At 38.6% G+C, this 20,211-nt stretch overlaps 2 protein-coding genes across 4 annotated transcripts in view; one reads left to right on the top strand and one right to left on the bottom strand.

Moving 5' to 3' along the window:
- Positions 1–575: 575 nt before the first annotated feature.
- Positions 576–3,666, top strand: SDR42E1 (short chain dehydrogenase/reductase family 42E, member 1). The gene is made up of 2 exons (XM_074881318.1): positions 576–673; positions 2,023–3,666. Exons 1-2 carry the CDS (start codon positions 606–608, stop codon positions 3,128–3,130), a joined length of 1,176 nt encoding a protein of 391 aa, XP_074737419.1. The 5' UTR covers positions 576–605; the 3' UTR covers positions 3,131–3,666.
- A 250-nt stretch (positions 3,667–3,916) lies between these two features.
- The window catches only part of PLCG2 (phospholipase C gamma 2), a 69,709-nt gene continuing 53,414 nt past the window's right edge, over positions 3,917–20,211 (bottom strand). For 2 of the 3 annotated variants that reach the window (XM_074881316.1, XM_074881317.1), the window contains 8 exons: positions 19,269–19,371; positions 18,095–18,304; positions 17,341–17,486; positions 16,206–16,320; positions 14,802–14,969; positions 14,091–14,179; positions 10,516–10,700; positions 3,917–9,706 (listed from right to left, as the gene is read on the bottom strand). In XM_074881316.1, coding sequence (XP_074737417.1) covers positions 9,664–9,706; positions 10,516–10,700; positions 14,091–14,179; positions 14,802–14,969; positions 16,206–16,320; positions 17,341–17,486; positions 18,095–18,304; positions 19,269–19,371 — 1,059 coding nt within the window. In that variant the 3' untranslated portion in view covers positions 3,917–9,663. Of the gene's footprint in view, positions 9,707–10,515; positions 10,701–14,090; positions 14,180–14,801; positions 14,970–16,205; positions 16,321–17,340; positions 17,487–18,094; positions 18,305–19,268; positions 19,372–20,211 lie in introns of those variants that run through there. The other variant, XR_012630520.1, reaches the window with a different exon arrangement.

The following is a 20,211-nucleotide window of genomic DNA, read 5'->3' as shown; positions in this document are numbered from 1 at the left end:
CCCACACCGCCCCCGCCGCCATCTTGTCTCTCGGCAGCCGCCCCCCGAGACTCCATTTCCCGTGGAGCCCAGCGGCGCCCTCACGGCAGCGGCGCGGCGCTCCGAGGCGGCGGCGGGCGGCAGAGCAGGTACGGGCGGGCCGCTGTCCTGAGCCCACTTCCCGCCCGCGGGGGCTCCTCGGCGTGGCTCTGCGCTCCCTGCAGGTCATTTCTGAGAGGGCCCCGGCGGGCCTGGGCCGGGCCCGGTGCGGGTGGCTGTGCCGAGGGGGCCCGGGTCCGCCCGTACCGTGCCTGCAGTCGGTGTACGCGGAATAGCCGCAGAACAAGGCCCGGGGAGGGAAGTTGAAGACTTTCCACCTTTTCGTAACGACAGCAATAATTTTGCTTTTTCTTTCTGACTGTAACCTCTCTTTTGAGGAATACCAGGGCAGAATGTGGTTCTGCCTCACCTAGCAGATGGTGAAATTAAGGGCTTCAATTAAAACATGAAATAGATCTGTGAATAACTGAATGTGTACTGACATTAGAACTTGGATTGATTTTAATGTGTATATTTACAATGTGTTTTATAGGTCAATTTCCTTAAATAGTGCCAAAGGAAAGAGGATGGAACCAGAAAATAGTGCCAAGGAAACAGTCCTCATTACTGGAGGAGGTGGTTATTTTGGCTTCCGGTTAGTGCATTAAATCATTATTACATACAAGAATAAATGTAAAAGACTGCTGCTGGTAAGGCAACAAAACCCATCTGTAAGAGGGAAAACTGTGGGCCTGAGATGCCTGCTCCTGTTCATCCCCTCTGATTTATCTCAGACCTCAGTTTTAAACAAACATGTTACTATGTTTCCATGTTTTAAGTAGATATGTTGTTCTGTTTCCATATGTCAGGCATCAGCTGACTTGCAGGTATTACCTGTCTGGTCACCTTTGTAAAATGGGAATTTTACAAATTCATCATCTTTCAGCCTACTCTGAAGAGCAAGCCTACACCTGTATGCAGATCTTTCTTTTGACAGTAGTAGGCCATGGCCTGCAAATAGTTACACAGAACCTTGGCTATGTAGATTAAATACTCCAGATTCTCTTTACTGTCAAAAATATATTTATTTTTATGGACAGTGATGTTTTAAGATTAGAATTTTTAATAAGGTACATATTTCAATGAAATCCATTTCCCCTTACTGTAGGTGGCTCTGCACAGGCCATGTAAAGAAAAAAAAACTTATTTTGAGCCCTAGACTATCTTATAGAGTACCTTCAGAGTCATAACTGATTATATAGGTGAGAGATTACAGTCATGACCAAAAAGTAAATTTCAAGTGGTGGGGGGGTAAAGTCTCAGAAAATACCTGTCTGACTTCTGTGGCTTTTTCCTCCACTGTCTCCTTTAAGCGCTATAGAAATACAACAGCTGTAGGAAAGGGGGAGAGGAATACCAGACTTACACTTTGTCTCAGTAGCCGTGTTTATACCTGTGACTTGGAGTAAAATGTAGACACGTGGCAAAGTAGTCATACCAGCTTAGAAGCATCTTGCTCGTTCCTCTTCTCCATAAATTTCAAACACAACAGCAAAGACCACCCTGTTGTTCTGACAGAATTGGGATGACACAAAAGCTGTAATAAAACAGTAAGACTTCTCTTTTTAAAAACTATTTGGCTACAGTTTTACATCTGAAAGGTTTGCTACTGCTGATCTGTAGTGGACAGAAGCTGGTTTCTTCCAAAAGGCTGCTGAAATCACTTCAGTTATTTCTGTTCTGAATTTTGCTTTACAGCAGTTCTGCCTCTTCCCATTTCTTTTTTTCTCCAAAGTATTGATGGAGCCCAAGAAATTAGTTCATACCTAAAGTATCACAGTTGAATCTTCCCCACAGTAGATGGCTGAATATTTAAAAGACTCCCATCAGAAAAAAAACCACAACAGTATTAAAATAGTTAATAGTCTTCTCTTGCCTCCAGGTGAAATCTTTCCTGCATCATTATGCTATGCATGCTAACATACGGTTTCTATCATGTTTTAGTTTAGGTTGTGCCATATACCAAAAGGGAGTTGATGTGATTCTCTTTGATGTCGTGAAGCCGCTTCAAACCGTGCCAGAGGGAATAAAGTTCATGCAAGGGGATGTCTGTTGCCTGTCTGAAGTGGAAGAGGCTCTTAGAGATGTAATCTGTGTATTCCATATTGCTTCCTATGGAATGTCTGGCAGGGAGCAGCTGAACCGAAAACTTATAGAAAATGTTAATGTGAAAGGAACAGAAAATGTCATCCAAGCCTGCAAGAGCACAGGAGTGTCAAGTCTGGTTTATACAAGTACATATAACGTGATATTTGGAGGCCAGATTATAGAAAATGGGGATGAATCTCTGCCTTACCTACCTCTTCACCTTCATCCAGATCACTACTCCCGGACCAAATCTTTAGCTGAAATGAAGGTGCTGGAGGCAAATGGTGCTGAGCTTGGAAATGGGAAAGGTGTATTAAGGACTTGTGCTCTCCGACCTGCAGGCATCTATGGGCCTGGAGAGCAAAGACATCTTCCAAGAATAGTTAGTTACATCGAAAGGGGACTGTTTAAGTTTGTATATGGAGATCCTCTTAGTTTAGTAGAATTTGTACATGTAGACAATCTCGTTCAGGCTCATATCCTTGCATCTGAGGCCCTCAAAGCCAACAAAAAGCACATAGCTGCAGGCCAAGCCTATTTTATTTCAGATGGCAGGCCTGTAAATAACTTTGAATTTTTCCGACCATTAGTGGAAGGTTTAGGTTACAAGTTCCCAACCTGTCGTCTTCCTCTCTCCCTTGTCTATTTTTTTGCATTCCTTACTGAAGTAGTTCATTTTCTTGTGGGACACATTTATAATTTTCAGCCTCTCCTCACTCGCACAGAGGTTTACAAAACTGGCGTCACACATTATTTTAGTATGGAGAAGGCCAGAAAAGAGCTGGGGTATGAGCCTCAGCAGTACAGCCTGAATGAAGTGGTTGAGTGGTTTAGATCTCAGGGATGTGGACCAAAGCCGAGAAAGTACACCATTATGCATCTTGTAAGGGATGGAGGATTGTTGTTGCTGCTGATTGCTGTGACAGTCTCATGGTTTCCATCCGCAGTTACATTTTCACTCTGAAACACTGAATATGGAGGACACTGAATATGGAGGACAGAATTTAGTTGGGTTCTACGAGTACTCTTGGTTTTGACAGACAGGTAACACAAAAAACCCCCAAGAAAATACGTATTTTTGTCATTCAGGTCAATACCTTTAACAGTTTTATCCCTGAGGAATGCAAGGTTAAGTAAAAAGGTGTGATTTTTATACATAGTTCCTCTTCAATGTAAAATTGATCAGAACACTAACAAGATGAAGCTCAGTATTACTGCAAACAGCATTTTATTTTCAGGTACAACAGCACACTACAGTGTACATGTACAAATGTCCTTAGACTGACCCTTCTTCCTCCCTGATGGGATTATACACTCTTGATCCCTGCCCTTTATTCCTAAAAAGTTTGTGCTACATGATCCAGAGGAGAATAAACTTATTCTTTGATCACATTCCAAAACCAAATTCTGCTTTCCAGACTGGATGTATATATGCCTAACCAAGATTAACTGATAAACTGCTAGAAATAAATAAATGTTTTGTTTTTTTTTTTTAATGAATACATTCTGGTATGCTTTTCTGAGTCAACTCTGTGATATCTAATGACATTTCTGGAAAATGCACAATGGTTAATCTAAGTTATAGCAAAGTGCTTGAAGCAGCACAGATTTGTAGATTTTTCTAACAGTAAAATATGCCTCTTTAAAATGAATGAGCTAGCTAAAGTGCATTCATAAATAAGACCTATGATTTTTCCCAGCATTATTGAGTGGTTAAACAAATAATCCATCAAAGACATTTGCTAAGTGATCACATTCATGTTCCACTGTTTATAAAACATTTTTAGTCTTTAATAATATTTAACACCTGACACCATTTCAATAGAACTTCACCTTTGTAGTACAATGATAAACACTTGATACAATGAAACTCATAATTTTGTGGATTTTTAAGAACAGAAAGTAAGACCTGGTTAAGTACAGGTCACTACTGTCTCTAGCAACTCCCTCATCTCTGTCAGTTTAATACAGGAAGAGATACTGAGAAACTTCACATGAAAATGTTAAATCACAAAGTTATTTTCCCTTAACCCATCAGTATTAGTTGCAGTACTTCTTGATGAAAGGACAGTCCTTCAGAAAGTTCGCACTTCTCTTTAAACTTTAGTCTTTCCATTTTAATAGCTGAAGCTACACTGATCTAAATTTTGTGTAAGTTCCAGTTACTTCAGTTCTGTTAAATTACTGTGATTTAAATGGGGAAGTGAAAAGGAAGAGACAGACAGTAGTTCTACTGTGTTGTTAAAGGATTCTCAGAAAACCAAAATGCCTAAATAGTGAAACCATGCTAAAAGTCCACTGCCACCCGTGTTTAGAAGATGGAGATTTTTGTAGTAAACAATGACTGAAGACAACATTTTTTTAATGTTCTTTTCCTGAGTTTACCTTTAAAAAAAAAAAACCCACAACTATTGATAACTACATGTTTTGTTTTGCTTGAAATCTGACTTTCCTCTTCCTTCATTCCTCTATCAGTGTGTACACCATGAAAGAAACTGAATGTAATACTTAGCTTGAGGGACAGCTCAAGAGAGAACTACTTTTTTTTTTTCCCCCTATAATAGCAAATAAATTGAGGGGGCCTGGGGCACTGTTGTTTGTGTAGCAGTCTTGCACTCCTTTATAAAGGGCTTGTGTGTCCCCAACAGAGTGCTGATGGCAGAAGGGCCACTTTCCAGACGTTATTAATATACATCATCATAGTCTGCAGAAAGAAGAAACCTTTTTTTAATAAAGAAAAAAAAAGACAGTCATGACCTCATGAAAGCATTGGACTGCTGTTCTCTTTCCAAGAGGCCCTGTTTTTTCAAGGAAAAACCACTTAGTTATTTTCCCCTTTTAAGTTCTCTGGTTTTGACACAATGTTATCAGAAATAGATGAAGAAATTTTAATGTCAGCAGAAGCAACTGACAAAACCAAAATGTACAAGAAATTGCACAAGCCTGTTCTGCAGAACTATAGTATCAGTATTTCGTGCTAAGTCGTGTAAAAAGATCTTTTTAAGGTATGGAACATAACTCCTGTGCCCCAGAGAAATTTCTTCTGCTATTTCTGATCTTTTTATTAGCAAGACTCAGCTACTGCCATTCATAATTACCTCCATGGTGGGGTTGGTGGGAAAATCCATGAAAGGGTCCTAAACTCATGAAGCCTAACTCCACACTGTTAATACAGGCTGAGGTTAAAGCCCTGGATAGCTTTTTAGGTACAACAGAAGGGGAAGCTCCTGAGAAGACAAAAAAAACCCCACAAACCCATTGAATACCAGAACTGCAGAAGCTGAGCTCAACACATGAACCTTCTCATCTGTCTGGAGTCAAGGGCAGAACTTTTCACTGATAACAGAACACGAGGCATTATTTTGTCCTAACGGTCCAGGACTTCTGCTTCAGCACAGGGTACTAAATCAGGTACTCGTTAGGAGAAATAGGCAGCGGCTTGGCAATGGCTACCCTGGACCTCACCACCAGTGTACTAGTACATTCATTAATTCCCTGTCATTCAGCTTCATCTAGTAAAAGAAGCAAAGTCCTGACTACAGAAGAGGGGAAGGATACTTTTTCAAAAATGAAAACAGGAAATCTGTGGCTTAAGGAGATACTTTACAATTGCTTAAAAATTATGTATGTATAAAGCCAGTCACAGCTGCTCTATTTTAACTATTTTACAATGAGAATGCTCTCTCCTTCTTGCTGTTTTTTATTTGTTATTACTACCTCTGCATGAATAGCTGAGTAAATCAATGTTATCTTTGGTACATAGCTAATGCCATCTCACCACTTAGGTTAGTTTGAGAACTGCAAAACAAAAAAAAAAATATTTGCAACAGAGAAACTTGCATTGGGGCGTAAAAAGTGAGAACATAGGCAACGAAACACCTGAATGAAGCAATTTTTTGGACTTCAGAACTCGTGCATACCAATAGTCATAAATTAAAAGGGGATAAAGACCATTTGGCTCATCTAATGACCCTTCACAAGACCTAGGCTGCAGATACCTCATACTGATTCCTGCTCAATATGTATATAATTTTTATCAAAAGACTGAGAAAAATTTTGTTCCCAAGACTCCCAACAATGAAAAAAATCACAACATAAAGACAGTGCTCATACACCCAGCAGCACTTCTGCCTATGCAATTAAGGTGACTTTATGGGCAGAAATAATGCTGATATAATTTTATGGTGAACATCTAGATTACTGTGCTTCCAAATTACTACAAACTCACCTTTGCCTTGTTCAGACTTTATTGTCTGAGTTGATCCAAACCTGATGCTCACTAGGGCTGAGGTTTATACCTACCTATCACTGAAAAAGGTCGGTTAGAGGTTGCAAGTTAAACATGATCTTTGACCTTTTCCTTCTGCCCTGCTTGTTTGCAGCCAGATGAAGTGCAACAATAACCATGTCTATGGAAACAATCAATAAGTCAGTTCATCTTAAAAACACAGAAATGCCCTTCCCCTAACCTGTAGCAGAACACACCATAATACACCAGCAGACCACTTTTCCGTAAGAACTCTCATACTGCCTCAAATGACTGGCAAAGTTCACGAAATTCAATAAGCAATGCTTAAACAAAGAAGCATGCATCTGGCATCATTCACATCACTGCTGAGATATCAAAAATTATTTATTAAAAATAAGTTATTTTAAGGATTTAAAACAGTTTCTATAAGAATATAACAATTTCACAGATATTGTTAACTTCAAAAAAACTTATAAATGTTTTTCCTCCTAGATTATAAAATTAGCACACACATTCAAACCTACTTTCATATTAAAACAGTTGCAACTGCGAAAAAGTTGCTAGGGTCTGCCCTGACAAGGAATCAAGAGGTGAGGTTTTGCTGTTAAAACACAGAATGCAAAAAACAAGAGAAGAGTTAATATATAGCCTTGCCTATCACTTGCAAGACAACAAAACAGTCAATGCAGTATTTTCCTTCTGAATACAGTGTAACATTTTACTCTGGGGAAAAGTCTTACTGTAAAATGAAATGCATTTTCATAAACAGCGAAGGAGCGCCTCATAACTTTTGACATCATGTATGTGTAGAGAATGTGCACAGGACTTTTCAAAGGACTATAAAATGTCCTAATTCTTAAATATTTGCACAGCAGCAGCACAAGGAACTCCTGTGTTCATCACACAATGGCTGTGTATTCCTGTATCAGGGATATACACATCAACAAAAGAAGCCAGGACAGATAGGCAATTTGGTTATGTCTGCTCTGGAACTGAGCTTAAAAAAAACCAAAAGTCCCCACAAAAATGGAACACAAACCCCACCACAGCAACCGCCTTGAGCTCTAGGGTTTGATCTCCCTAAGCCCTAGCATCTTGTAGTCTCCTATTTTTTGTGATCAGTCCAAACCTAGCTGGTACTCAGCTGCCTATAAATCCTCTTCCACCTGTAGCAACAACCTCAGGACCTTCCAGACAAGGCTTTGGGCCACGTTGTCTGATCGACACTGACAACACAATGTTCCATTAAATGGGAATCATGGAGGTTGTTGAATGAAATATATAGCACAGGGACTGATCATATGACAAACTAACCACATCCTGGAACATGCTACAAAATGCACATGTGCCAAAGGTCCTCCACCTCAAGGACCAGAAACTGGATCATCCCATTACACCTGGACACTGCAAATAAGCCCAGCTTTACACAGCAGTCTAGGTTACAGTTCCACCTCCCAAATCCACAGTTGATGTGATTTTTTTTCTTTGTTTGAGGGGGGTTTGCTCCCATCTAATTCTTAAACAGGTCAATCACAACTAGGTACTGAAGAGATTTCAGGCAGGAGGAAGAAAAACAGAGAATTGTCTTTAACTTTGTTCTCTTTTCCAGTTGGGTGATTAGTAATTAATTTCTTTATAATAAAAACTTTACAGAAGCCACCCTGTTGTGGGACACACTATTATAGCACTTTCATCTTCAAGACAAGACTGTCTTTACAGAATAACTAAAACCTCACGGGGGTTCCTCAAACCATCATCTGTGAATGCACAATGACATCAATTAAGTGCCTCTTGAAGCAACAGAAGTCATAGCGTGGGGAGCAAGAGAAACTGAAAATTGCTGAGGCAGCTTCATCAGGCTATGAATCCCAAATCCATGCAAGTTTTCTGTGATCAGAAATACAGCACTATGTATGCAGCATTTTATGCCTCAGGCAGTCACTTAGAAAATCTTAACTCCTCTGCACACATCTGAAAGTTAAAGTCAAGCATACAGGTAGCACAACTCCACCCATGTCAAGATAAAGCAACTAGGAATTTGGTAGTAATAACATAGTGCTAGCACAAAGAACCAACACAAACACAGATTACAACAACTGGTGTTAAATACGCCATTGAAGGACTTCAGTTCTGCTCTGGGAGGAAAACACATTTGCTAATCTAACAAGTCTTCTCATCTGTAGCTCCATGTTCTTCATTTCATTAAAGCCGTAACAACAATGTACATCTATATTTGTGCATACTATCATTCTTGAATTAGATACATCTTTGGAAAACAGTCTACATTTACAGAACACTCAATTTGACGCTATCGTCTAAGTAGGATTGCAAGATTAAAAATGGACAATTCATTAAAAAATTTGTTTCTAAGCACATTAACAGCTGAAAGGGTTTGCAAAATAGTATACCAAAGTAAATGCTTTTCAGAATTTGAAATACCTTTCCATTCTGCAGACAGATACTTCCTACTGCATATCTTAAAACTTTTCGACCAGTGCCTTGAGGTTGTGAACACAGGTTCACAGGGGCTATGAATACAGGTTCACACATTGTTCCTTTCTTAAACCTTTACAGAGAGTTCAACAGGAAAAACACAACTACAGTCACAGAAAATATTTGGTTTCAACAAAATTAACATATTATCTAGTTCTCAAAAATGTAACTGAAAACTTTTAACAAGAGACAATACAGTATGAGCTATCAGCTGCCCAAAATACTTTATGCAGTATCAGAAGTACAATGTGCTGCCTTGGGCACTGTAACACACATGACATGACAATGCTGGTGTAGAAGTGCTTTTACAGCATGTAATAAATTAAAAACTCACTACCAGTTAATCTTAAGGAGACAGGTTGTTAAAGTGGTGTGATTCCATGCATGCAAATTATTGTGAATGTCTTATCTATAGCCTGTGTACACAAATTCAGTAGATGATTTATACTTGTACTTCAGGTATTGATAACTGAAGTGAGGTCTATCCAACTACATGCACTCAAATTTTTAAAATCTTGAATACATAGAAGGTCTGGCCTGCACAGAGGGTATGGTTTGGACAGAATATAAATTATTAGAAATTAAAACAGTTTTTCTTTTAACAAGAAATTATTAAGGAAACCCATCTTTCCTCCTCCTCCTCCTCTTCTGCCAGTCACGCAGTCTGATGAGACAGTCATTGAGTAGGATGGCCAGGATAAATGAGTATCTCTTCCTGAATTGCACCATCAAGTACGCATCAAAGAATGATTGCTTTAAGAGTAGAACTTGCTGTTACTGACTTTCTTCTCCTTTAATCTTAAGGGAAAATAAAAGGAAAAAGTCAAGTCTACTAGGAATTTCTCAGAGGAAAACAGCCTACCAAGTTCAATTTACTGAGATATGAACAGTGAGTTATGTATTAGCAACAAGCATCGCTATTTTTTTCCTCAATAAATGGGAGTAAACCAGTGATTCATATAGCTGTTCAACACACATAAAAAAGGGTAAAAATATTTAAAGAAAAGTCTTCCTCCTATCCCATCCTGAGACCTACTCAAGACATCCTCCTGGTACTGTCTGTCTCCCTCACACCCAGCCCAAAGGTGGCAGCAAAGGAGAAAGATCCTTCCCCTAAGCTTTGGATAATGTACTGACACTTAACTGACAATTCTATGCTGTTTCAACTCAATACTGTTTTTATCTTTCGTGGTTTGTGTATCTGGAAGCACCTTCTGTTCCCACATATCTAACATGCTAACAGCATTTCCAGGGACATAACTTTGATAGTGTAGATGGAGTGAGGCAATTTATTTATTTGAAGTATATACAACTTCCAGGCTTTCCTCATGGAAAGAAGGAGAAGAGAGGAATATAAACTCACAGGATTACATGTTTCACTGTGATCACTGAAACTAAGATTTCACTGAGCAGACATTTCCCAGCATCTGCTGGCCTCTAGTGGCTTGCAGCCCAGCCTTGCTTCACTGCAGCCCTTCCTTGCTTCAGATATGCTCATTCTACCCTCACCACTCTTTAGATGCTCGTTTTGAAAAATCTGAGATTTCCTTACCATAAATCATGTCTAGATAAAGCTGTCATGGAAAGGAGAATGATTATCAACCCACCTGCGGTTGCATGTCTCTTGATATATCTGTAGTTTGTGCTCATTCACACTGAATTCTTTTAATATAGCATCTCTGTTAGGATTCCTTAAATTCATATGGGTGTCATAAAGGAACAGCTGGTTATTAAGCTCCTCCTGGCGCTTTCGAAGTTGCCGACATGAGGAATAAAGCTCTTCTTCACTTTCCTTCAAAAGAACATTGGTAATCAACGTAACTTGTAAGACACATACCCAAAATGACACAGAATCAACATAGCTTGGGGAATTATTCTGTTTTCCTAAACACATTCTGTTAGCTTTATAGAATGTTTTATAAAATTAGTTTTAAAAGATGTTTCTGGAATGTTTACAGAAATAAACTAACTAAGAAAATACTAAAAAACCCCTCAGCCTCACAGTATGAACAGCCATAACCTTTCACAGGGGCATCAGGAACATTCCAGCAGAAGTCATTAAATGTGTATATCTAAACACTTCTAGTAGAATATTTTTCTCTAATAAAACATGGCAGTCTGTTGAGGAAAGGACAGCAAATGGTGTATCACAATGGGTTATCAGATTATAACTGGTTTAAAAATACTTTTTTTAAAAGTTTAATTTTTTACTGTTCCATCATACTTGTGTATTATGCAACATACTACCAATCCTGGTGCTTTCCTATTGAAATCTAGACTAAAGGTGAAAATACTGACTAGTAAATAGGGCCCCTAAGTAAGTACTCAGATGATCAATAAAGAAGGATGGATCCTGTGTTTCTATGGAGCTATGGCAATTCAATAGTTGCAGAAGAACTAAGTATTTAAAGAATAATTTGCAGCAGTCTGAGTTTCTGCTGTTATATGCAGCCCACAGTAGAAGGTCTCAAAATATTCCACAAGCATAAAATAATCATCATGATTCCCTTTATTACTTCAAATTATACAATACTTTAAAACTTTGGTTGCAAAAGCTGTCTCCTTTATAGAGTTACTAGTGGGGAATAGTACTGGCAGGGCTGAAGTCTTAATTTTCACATCAGCAGCAAAACAAGATACTCATCCTACAAGAAATGACATGCAATCAATAAATGTAATAAATCCAAACATTTTCAGAGGTGGCATACTAATAAGAATGCCTCTTTCTGCAATCAGTTGAGACCTAGAAAAATTGATAGGTTAGCAACATACCCAAGGGGTTTCAGTTAGGGCAACTAGATCCTTTCCTAAACCTTCTTTTGCCTCCCAAAACACATTCCTACCCAGGTATGGGTTGAAGCAACTGAAACAGCCTCAGCACTATGTTACTGATTAACATTGTTAATGTATTTTTTCTTTTCTTTTTTCTTTTTTTTAAAGGGGAAGGAAACTTTGTATTCCCAAATCACAAAGGGAAAAGCAGATTGCCAATTACCAATTTGCAGGTGTAATCATCAAGATGCACACGTACTACTATTTGTTCTTGTAAATAAATGTATCCACAAAGCTAGACTTTAAAACCCCATTTAAGAATGTCCACTTCAATCTTTATCTTAAAAACATATACACCATCAAGGCTGACTGTAATCAGAAAATGCTGAAGAGATACACACACTTTCTGAAGCAAATAAGACATGCTTCTAAATGTAACAAGATCCTCAGTATAGTACAATTTCTACAGTATCAAAAAACCCAATTAACTTCAACAGAAACAGCATAAGGTCCCATATAATACTTCACAAATGTGTGTGCCTACGTCTACAACATTCTTGCTTCTCTAATCCTGAGAAATTCCACAGCCATCTGTAATTCCCCTTTATAATTTTGTATTTAATCTCCAAGAATATGCAGATGGGCTCTGTATATAAACAGGCCTGTTATTAAACTATATAATTTCATGGAGGGTCATCATTTTTTTAAAAAGGGCAGAAGAACAGACGGAGACAGCCTTGATCTTTTGTCATGCTTCTTGAATGATCTGGCAAAAGTTCTAGAAGCTGATTAACTATGGCAAGTCTTGCTTTGTTGCAGACTGCCAAACAAAAGGGAAAATTTTTGAAAGTTCTCCTGCCACTGCATTACCACTGAGAGACATCAGACATTGTAAAAATACAGATCTGTGCTGCATCTTCATTTGGCTTAACAAGCAGAAGGGGCTTCAAGAGTGCGAAATGTGCTACTGTCAAAGGACTCGGTGCTGACAGATTGGGAGACATACTGCTGCTATGAACAACACTTTAAGAGCTACTCCTGCCCCAGGCAAATAATGATCTGAATTTCTGAAGAGAAACCACAGCAGGAGGAATTCACAATATATCTACAAGTGATGTCCATGCTCAACATATTAGGCAATGGTGAGTTGCTGCCAGTTTTCCCAACGGCAGCAAGCCAAAACGTAGCAGTTTATCAGGCCTCCTCTATCATTGTGTCCGTGAAATACGAACATTTTAAACGTTGTCTTCAAAGGTCATAGGTCTCTCTTGTTTACACACACACATACTTGGTCTTGCCTTCTAGCCCTCTCCTGCTCGCATGAGCCTTTGCTAGTCAACAGAAGGAACCTACCATGGCTGCCAAACACTGTTATTACACACAGCCATTTTACATCCTGTGTTATAAGGTGGCTTTATAGAAACCTTGATAAAGAATGTTTGAAAAAGGCTGCCACTCCTTTGTGAAAAAGAATGAGACTGAATTCAGTAATTTCCATTTCAGTGTATGCAACTGCAGGCGCAAATCCCTCCAGAGATGTAATGACTTACAGTTAGCAGAAGTTGATGCTTTAATCAGGAAAAATAATGTACACTGGTGTGAACTGCAGCATAAGCCTGAATGGCTGTAAGAGACTACAAATAAGAAGTTGGACTTTTTTTTTTTCCTCTGAATCTGAATGGTACTGGAAAGCACCCTGAAATATCCACTTCCCAGAAACATCTTTAAATTTTCATTACATGGCCTCTACACCAGTTTATTTAAATTACATAAAATATTATTGAGATAGAGTCTGAGAATAATCCTGCTTCAAATCAACATATACAGCACAACCTTTGGAACACCAACAAATGCTGTTCACACATCAGCCACTTTAATACCTGGCTTCATGAGCAAGGATGCATCATTATTTTTTCCCCTGTACATTTAAAAGTACTAGTGCTTCAATTAGGTGTTTTAGAGAGGCTTAAAAGAAGCAGATTAGCACTTCTGTAGGAACCAGAATATGTCTTTCACCTGATAGGTTTTCTATTTTAACGAAATACTGAGAGAAATTACTATCTTCTCTTCCTGAAGTGATTTCTTTTTATGTAAGACCTTTAAGAAAGATTATTCTACAAAGTCAAAGCTGAATTTAGCTGGCTTTGCATGGCATCGGTCAGTTAACAGAGCAAGACAATGACTATGCTGTTACAGCAAAAACCAGTGGAGGTAACAAGGCTCTGTTAGTGCATTATTTCTTTTAACATATGTAATCGGTCCACCCAGAGGGACAGTAACTCAATTTGCACTATTGGTCTTTCCCAGTACCAAAGACACAGAACAGAAAACTAAATCCTCATTTCCTGGTTCCCACAAAGAACTGGTAACATACACTCTAAGTTCACAAAAACCCCCCAGTGGTTCTCACCAGAACTTGTTGCATTTCACAGTGAACCAGAAGTGAGGCCAACTCTATATCTTCACTGTAGCCGTTCTTGAGAGGAACTGATCTAAAACCTGGGATGGGAAACATATACAAAGGACAGTTAGAGTCAAGGCAAAGGGTTATCTGCAATCACAAAAATGGTGCATACAGTCCTGAGGGCTAACAGATTCTTCACTGCCCAAATGCTCTGCTGCTGAGAGCATGCTGCACTGTGACAATAACAAGGAAGCAAAAGGCAAGAATGGCGAAATTGAGAAACACATGATTTCACATGCTCTTGAAAATTAAAGCCAGAAGTAGAGGAAAGCAGAAGACTTACTCTACATATGTCCACATCCAAGATAATTAACAAAACAAATGCACTGACACCAAAACAGAAAAAAAAAAATCTTCCCAGATTTTACTCAGAGCACATAACCCTGTTGCTGAAATGCAGCATGTGGTAAACACAGTGCAAATTATTCTACATCATGCTTTCCTATCTCAGTTTAAAAAAAAAGGAATTTCAAAAGGATGAGAGGATTATTTTAAATACTTATACACTACACATCCAGTATCTTAATAAACAATGGATTAAAGGAACTCCGATCAAAAAAGCGCTTGTCCTTTAGCATGTTGTAGCTGCTAGTGAGAGCAAAGTCACAATACAACAACGCTGAACAGCATCTTTCTGACTTAGCCCACTGATCTTACCTGACTTGATTCCTTTGATAGGAAAAGTAGCGTGTGCTAAGAAATTGGGATCACTGAACATATCCTCCTCATAAACAACAAAGCGCAGAAACGCTAGATTTGGATCATAAATTTCAAATTTCACTTGCTCTGGACAGGGTGCCCAAACTGGATTAAGGCCATTGTCATCTGTAACAAAAAGGAAACATTTGCAGTATGGAGCAATAATTTCACTTCATTCACATATGGGTATATCCCAGGACATTTTCTGGGGATACAAAGGCCCAAAAATCCTATTTACCATCTGTCTCCTGTTGTAACCTTGCTTCAGAATGTTTGTATTTGTTTATTTGGGTGGGGGAGATAGGAGGAAACTTGGCAGGGATGGAAATCCATGAAGAAAAGCTATTATTTGTATTTAAACATATAAAACCTCCTTGGACATGTATTTGTGAATAAAAGCCTATTCGTTGCTCATATTCATGAACCTCATGCTCCATATCAGAGTAAAAGCATGAAAAGCCCTGGGAAGACTAATGTACAATGGCCCAATTCTTACAGTCCTTAATAGAACACTGAGTAACTTGGTATGTGTGACACAGCCAGAAAGTTTACTCTCTAAAGTCTCGGTCACTTCCCACAAAAACTTAAAATCATAATTCTCTTCTCTGAAGTACTGAAGAGCCACAACGTACATTCTGCTCCACTGGTATCAGTGGTTTGGACAATTAGAGCCAAAGCCTCTTGTCTACGAGAGGAACATTGCTGCATCCAGAAATATGAAATGGTGAAGTATTAAGTGGCTGAGATACTACTCCATTTCAGTGCACTTAAATGAAGCTTGTGTACACACATGCAAACACAAGCACACATCCCTTATCCAGAACTCACCAGTAACGAGCTTTGATTAAACTTCTACTGTGTTGTAAGTTATACTACTTTACAGCCCTATATACCCAAGCTGTCTCCAAGGGGATGCCAGTCTTAGAATCTGAGTTTAAATAAACACAGTCTGGATCTCACAGTAGTAACTCCCCATTTGGGCCAGACTTTTGGGAACTGACTAGCACTGTTGGAGGCACTTTCAAGACAGCAATTTTTAAAGATATGCAAATACACAAAATTATGCATAGGCAAAAACATAACAGAATTGTGACTTTTTTTTTTTTCTATAAACTGCAACAGTACTTTTTTTCCTAAATTTAATATAGATTGAAGTTTTTCAAATTAACTGGCCCTGAGGCAAGCAAATGAATAATATTGTATGACTCACCAGTCCAGAGCAACAGTTAACTTATTCCTCCCTATATAGGCTGGTGGCCAATTACAGACAAGATAATTTCATGGTCATCCTCTACTCAGTTTATTTAAGCACACTGAAAGGATAACCATATCCCTACAACACAGAGAACCACAGATACTCACTCACAACTGTTGTCTTGAATTTGTTGTTATCATATTCAGCCCCACAAATTTCTACCTCTACAAAGGGACAGGCAATGCTTCTACCAGGTTTAGGGAGATGACGAGCACCTAAAACCTGCAAACGCAACTTTAAATTATAACCACCTCCAAAGGAAACTTGGCACCGTTATTTCTGTACAGAAGGTAGCCTACAGAACTAGAAGGGGGAAAAAAATCCAGAACAACATGCAAAAATACACAGTCCCTCTCTTGAATACGTTTGCATGAATTAAACATACTATCTGTGTTGCCAATAATAATAATATCTCTTCCATTGTTTGGGCAACCCAATTATTTTCATTGTAAAATACTTTAGCTGACATTCATTACACACAATATGCAGTTCCAGACCAGGCCTGTAACATAAGCTTTGTTATCTTTCTTCAGTCTTTATTACATATCTATTTTAAGACATTCCTGCTTTACATTCATAGCCCCTGTTTTACCTCTTCTCTAAACTATAGCGAAAAGCAGTTAATGTGTTCCTTCTTCCCCAGAAAACATATTTTTAAAGGACATCTCTTACTGTATAGGAACTGAGAACAGAAACAAGTTCAATTCCTGTTTGGCACCAAAAGACAACAGGGGATAATTTTCAAATGACAAACCCATCTCTCCATGAAAAATGAGAATGACATCCTGATTAAGTCACAGTGTACTCAATATGATGAAGGGGGGGGATCAGCTTATTATTTTTCTGCTTAGTTTCTATATTTCATTATAAGTATCTTTCTTCCACACTGGAAATCTCTGAACTAGTTAGTCTGCTGCTAACCAGTTTCAAATAGGACCCTTCTATTGAGAAGTCATTAGATTAGAAATGCAAGTTAGTTCATTTGGAATTTTTATTAGCACTTACATAAAATTATCCCAGGATTCTGTTTTCAGTCCTATAGCATGTGCTTCATTAGCATGATAAAGATATGTATTTCTTTTCAGGAACCAGTGGAATTAGTTTTATTCTCAAACACACTGACATTTAAAAACAGTATTTTGACAATCCGTCAGATCTTGCTTTGAAACATAATAGCTTTATTTTTAGTTTTATAGATATTTATGACTTGTAAAAAAAATACAATTTACAAAAGAGATTTACCCTCACTGTCATAATCATCTGCAATTTCCTCTTCGAGTCATTTGGCATCGGGTCATATTCTTCATTTCGCATGCTTTCTGGCTGCAGAACATAGCCAGTGCGTCCATTAAGTGAAAACAAGGCATGGTTCAGTTGCATGTATTTATCTAGGGAGAGAGTTAAACAGTCATAACAGAAGATCCCTATTTGAATAAAGTGAAGGAAGTAGCAGACTAATGTAATTCTCTGTAATTCTTTCTGGTCACCACTTTATCAGAAAGGGCTAGAAAGGTAAGTTGGAAGACTCAGTTCCCTTCAGTAACTGAACCTGACAGGCCATTTCTCACCAATTTTAATCCCGATAAACCCATCTCCATTCACCATTAGTTTCCTATCAACGTGTCATAAACTAGCTGGCCCCTACCAGAAAGTGGAGTACAGCTTCACTGCGGCTGAACAACTGTTCATCCACCTGAAACTTACTGTAAATATCTCTGCTTATTTATCACAAAGAGATCAAGGTGAAATAAACCTTTTAGAGTTTGGGGCTAGTCAGGCCCAAAGACAGGGCTTTTGGAGACTGATTTTTGGGGACCAGCTCTATCAGGTTATCCACACATTCAAGACCAAACTTCAGTTCTTGCATATCCCTTCTTGCAGGGAAGTACAAACAAATAGGACAGCCACAGTGACTAGAATGGCAGAGGGGACAGAAAGGGGTTTGTTTATGGTGAAATGGAAGGTGGATTAGACCCTTTTTTAAAGCAAGTACTACCTGGAGTTTGGAAGTTAAGAGCCACCATCTGGGAGCCACAAAGCCAGAGGCGAAATGGGTCGTAATTGGATGAGTCAACCCTCTGTCCTTTAGGATAGACACGTGTCAGTCCCTTCAGGTTGTATTTCAACAACTCAACTGGCTTTTGCTTAACAATGCTCTCTGCCTTGGTTTCCACAAAAGAACGGATTTCTTTGAAATCAGGATTTTCTACAAAGGGTAGAGAGGAAAAAGAGTGGTTACTAAAGGAAGAAAGAAGTCGACATTTATATTGCATTTCTACTAACGCTCTGTTTTACTTTGTTTTGCTTTGTCCTTTAATGCAATAATTGGCACAGTTTTCATGCAGACATGGCAAATTGGTTGAGCATCAAGTCTGGAAGTTAAAATTGCCTGCTTGCCACCTGCTTTGCAGCAGGGCAGATAAGAGTCTATAGTCATGTTCTCATCTCATCATTGCTAATAATGTACTTCTGACCACTAGAACACATATTTAAATAAGACATCTTTTCCTGGGTTTAAATGGGGAGAAAGAAGGGTGAGCCAGGGTTAGCCAGTGCCTCAAACAATGATTATAATTATAATGTCTTAACCACACTGACAGCTTATTAAAACCGTTTGCAAGAAACTTAAAGAAAAAGGGCACATTTGCTGGCTTCTCCAACAGCAATGACAAAAAACTGGAATAAGAAGTCTGTATTTCAGTGTCAGATTCCACACCTGCACTTCACAGACCCCAGTTCTCATTTATATTATGAAACCATATACCATTCCAATAGCTTACATAAATAGCAAACAGATTCTTACAGTAGAATGATATAATGCACAGCAAATCCATTTTGAAGTGTTTTACACACAATTTACAAGTGTTCAGCCAGAGTTTTTCATTTTAAAAAAGTCAACTGACACATAACTAGTGAGCTTCCCCACGGAAGACACCTATAAGAGGGTGTCTCTAGTTGACTAGTTAGAAATTTGTGACAGGTTTTTTGTGACAGCTGATCAAGTTCCCTAGTGTGCAATTTCAAAGTGCCACTGAAAACTACATGGGTGAGGCAGAACTTTGTTTTCCAGTTGAGAAAGGATAGATTTTATCTTCAGTTCTAAAATTTCAACTAACATCTGGAAAGATGGTAGAAAGGGTAAAATTTAGATGTAATATTAAAGCAAATACCTAAATTGTCCTTGGTTTTGCTTGTTGGCTTGCAGTAGATTACCAGATCAGATAATTCAATAGCAATCAGTTGATTCTTTTCCCAGTATTTCCTCCTGTTCTCCTGTAAAACATAAGTTTTAGATTACAGATACACTGAGTATTATGGTACAGTAACTCCAGTGCATACCCTTATGAAATGACAAAGTTGATGCATTCCTTGTTGCCCAGATTCCTACTGATACTTTAGGTATCTATATAGATGTAATGTACTTTAAGATCCAATTCAGAGAACAGGCTGACCAAGTGGTTTTGGGTTTTAGTTGAGGGTGCACTTGGGGGGAGTGGGGCAGGCTGTGTTGTTTGGGTTTTCTTAAGCAAGTGTTTCAGTGCTTCCCTGAGCAGTCCTACTCCAAATCCTAGCAACAATTTTTTTTTTCTTTTAATGTGGCTCTACTCAATTTTAGTTACATTCTCAACTCTATACTTCATATAAATGCAAACGTATGCAGAAAAAATGCAAAGGGTAGTGAAGTGTCTCTATTTATTTACAATCCTGAGCAGGATTTAAGTTTTGTTAGTAACTCTCCAACAGCTAAATTCAAACCCTATGAGCATCATTCCTGTAATTTTCTATTTGTGCACCAAACCAATAACGTTATGCATGGAAAATCATGTGCAATCTTGTCATCATCAGCAATAAACCCACTATCTATTTCTGTGTTTGCAAGCACCTGCCCCGTGGAAGCTCAGCAACAGCCCCTGCAACCAGAGATTGGGAACTACTGAGATCAGCAAGACTTGTGGAGTGGAGACATTTGGGCTAGAGGCTTTTCAGACATAATAAGCAATTACAGGATAAAACATGTTAGAAGAGTCCCAAACTGAACAGCGATTAGCTTTGGTACAAGAGGTTATGAAGCAGCAGCAATTAGGAAGTCTTCCAAAAGAATTCCCTCAACAA

The sequence above is a fragment of the Strix uralensis genome, chromosome 12 (assembly GCF_047716275.1).
Source record: "Strix uralensis isolate ZFMK-TIS-50842 chromosome 12, bStrUra1, whole genome shotgun sequence".
Taxonomy (NCBI): Eukaryota; Metazoa; Chordata; class Aves; order Strigiformes; family Strigidae; genus Strix; species Strix uralensis.
Note: the sequence above shows the minus strand (reverse complement) of the source record. Positions and strands in the feature narration are given on the sequence as shown.

Coding starts and splice junctions, on each gene's coding strand:
- SDR42E1 (XM_074881318.1), top strand. CDS start 606: ATGGAACCAGAAAATAGTGCCAAGGAAACAGTCCTCATTACTGGAGGA. Junction 674..2,022: donor GGTGGTTATTTTGGCTTCCG/GTTAGTGCATTA, acceptor ATCATGTTTTAG/TTTAGGTTGTGCCATATACC.